This window comes from Gekko japonicus, unplaced genomic scaffold (assembly GCF_001447785.1).
Source record: "Gekko japonicus isolate JY-2015 unplaced genomic scaffold, Gekko_japonicus_V1.1 scaffold4, whole genome shotgun sequence".
Classification (NCBI taxonomy): domain Eukaryota; kingdom Metazoa; phylum Chordata; class Lepidosauria; order Squamata; family Gekkonidae; genus Gekko; species Gekko japonicus.
The window spans coordinates 37,842-39,687 of NW_015165234.1; the positions used below are offsets into that span (position 1 = coordinate 37,842).

Here is a 1,846-nt window from a genome sequence, read left to right on the forward strand (position 1 = left end):
ACTAGCAATCAGAGCTGGAGAGAAGCAGTTCTTAAATGAGATTTAAACGCATTAAAAATCCTTTCATTAATAATGGCTTATTTGCAAGGAATAAATAAGAAAGCAGCATTTCTGGAGACACTCAGCCATATAGACTGATTGGAATGTTAATGGTTTCTCACTTTGCAACTGGTAGATGATTTAAAGAAATGTCATGTACAAAGTAAACACAACCTAACTGACACTACTTAATGTTTCGTGGCAATCTTAGTGTTCTGATTACATGACAGGGCAGCATTTATGATTCTGGTTCAGTACCAAAGGAGGGGAAAAAGAACTGCAGACCTACCTCTCTGGTTTGAAGGCTGTAGAGCCGCTATATGACATAGCGTGCAAAATTGTAGCCAGGGACCTTGGAACTGAAGGCAGAACATTTCAAAAGTATCTCACCTCATTCCAGGGATAACTACTGTGACAAAAACCAAAACCAAAATGTTGTGTGGATGGGTGTGTCTCATGGGCACATTCTGCTTTTGAATCCTAGCATTACAGTTCCTGATCGGAAACATGCAAGGATAGTCAGGAAGTCAATAGAAGTTAATGTTCTTTGTCATTTGTAACATGGTGTACACATATTTATTATATATAATTTAAGTTTATTTTGTGTTCAGGTTCTCTTCTTTAATACTGAAGTTTCTTCTTGTGTAAAATATCAGTGGTTAGTAACTGCCTCCAGTTACAGAATAAGTAAGGAATCTCCACTCTACCAGAAAGAATCTGTCTCTCTGTGTTTGCCCCTGGATTCACAAGCATTTAATCTTTTTTTTTTCCTTTGTAGAAGCTAAGGCAGCAGTTGAAACTGCCCAAGAAGCAATTGACATTTCAACCTACAAGAACTTGGAACATCATGAGTATACACCTTTCACCTTTGTGAATTATGATGTTGAGCTTTCGAAATTCAGGCTGCCTCAGCCATCATCTGGAAGAGTATCCCCTAGGCACTGAGTCACACTGAAATCAGATGTGGAAATACATACATGAATAAACTGACTCTGAAAAGGAAGTATGATCTGTATAATAAACTGTTGTAAATGAGGTTGCTGGTTATCAGTTATTTCACAACTGAACTCTTGGATGATTAAGGCTGTCCTTAGTTACTCATCTGTTTAGTTTTAACAAGCTGGAAGCTCACCCCTCAATCTCCCCTTTCAAGATTCTTTCAGCTTATGGGGAAAAGCTATTTTCTCCTTTTTCTTTTAGCTAGCTGCTCTCATTCTGTCCCTCCTGGAACATTTTCAGTACTTATCACGCTGCTCTTTTAGGCTTTCCCCCCAGTTATTCGTTAGATGTGTGGGGGGGTTTGCATACCTGAGGAATTGGCCCCCATATAATTAGAAACACCCCCATCTCTTTGTTGTGATGGGCACTGTGTACTGCTTTAATTATCCATGTGGGGAGGTAGACTATTATTATAGTGATATTTGGCCTTTTTTGATATAAATTACCAGACAGTCTACGTAGAAAGCTTTTGTTTTAAGTACACAATTATTTTTCTGTGTTCCAATGTGTATTGTTAACAGCGTGCTTGTATTGCTTGGCTATAGATTGATAATTGTTGCAATTTTTGTAAAAGGGATGGTGAACTCTTATGGAGAAAGTACCTTGGGTCAAGTAATACTAGATTTTCAGGATGGTATTTTTATTTATTTTTATATATATAATATATAAATGCAAGTTTACAGTGGAGTCCTGTCTAAAGACTTTAGGGGGCTTTGACTGGACTAACTGTGTACAATTGCACCTGATTAATTTTAAAGGATTTTAATCATGAAATTAAATTGAGTCTACTGGACTCAAACTTTGTTCT

General features: G+C 37.2%; 1 protein-coding gene across 1 annotated transcript in view; it reads left to right on the forward strand.

Annotated features, from left to right (window-relative positions):
- The window catches only part of NDUFV3 (NADH:ubiquinone oxidoreductase subunit V3), a 29,066-nt gene extending 27,467 nt beyond the window's left edge, over window positions 1–1,599 (forward strand). The window contains exon 4 of the mRNA XM_015409791.1: window positions 818–1,599. Coding sequence (XP_015265277.1) covers window positions 818–984 — 167 coding nt within the window. The 3' untranslated portion in view covers window positions 985–1,599. The remainder of the gene's footprint in view (window positions 1–817) is intronic.
- Window positions 1,600–1,846: the final 247 nt, after the last annotated feature.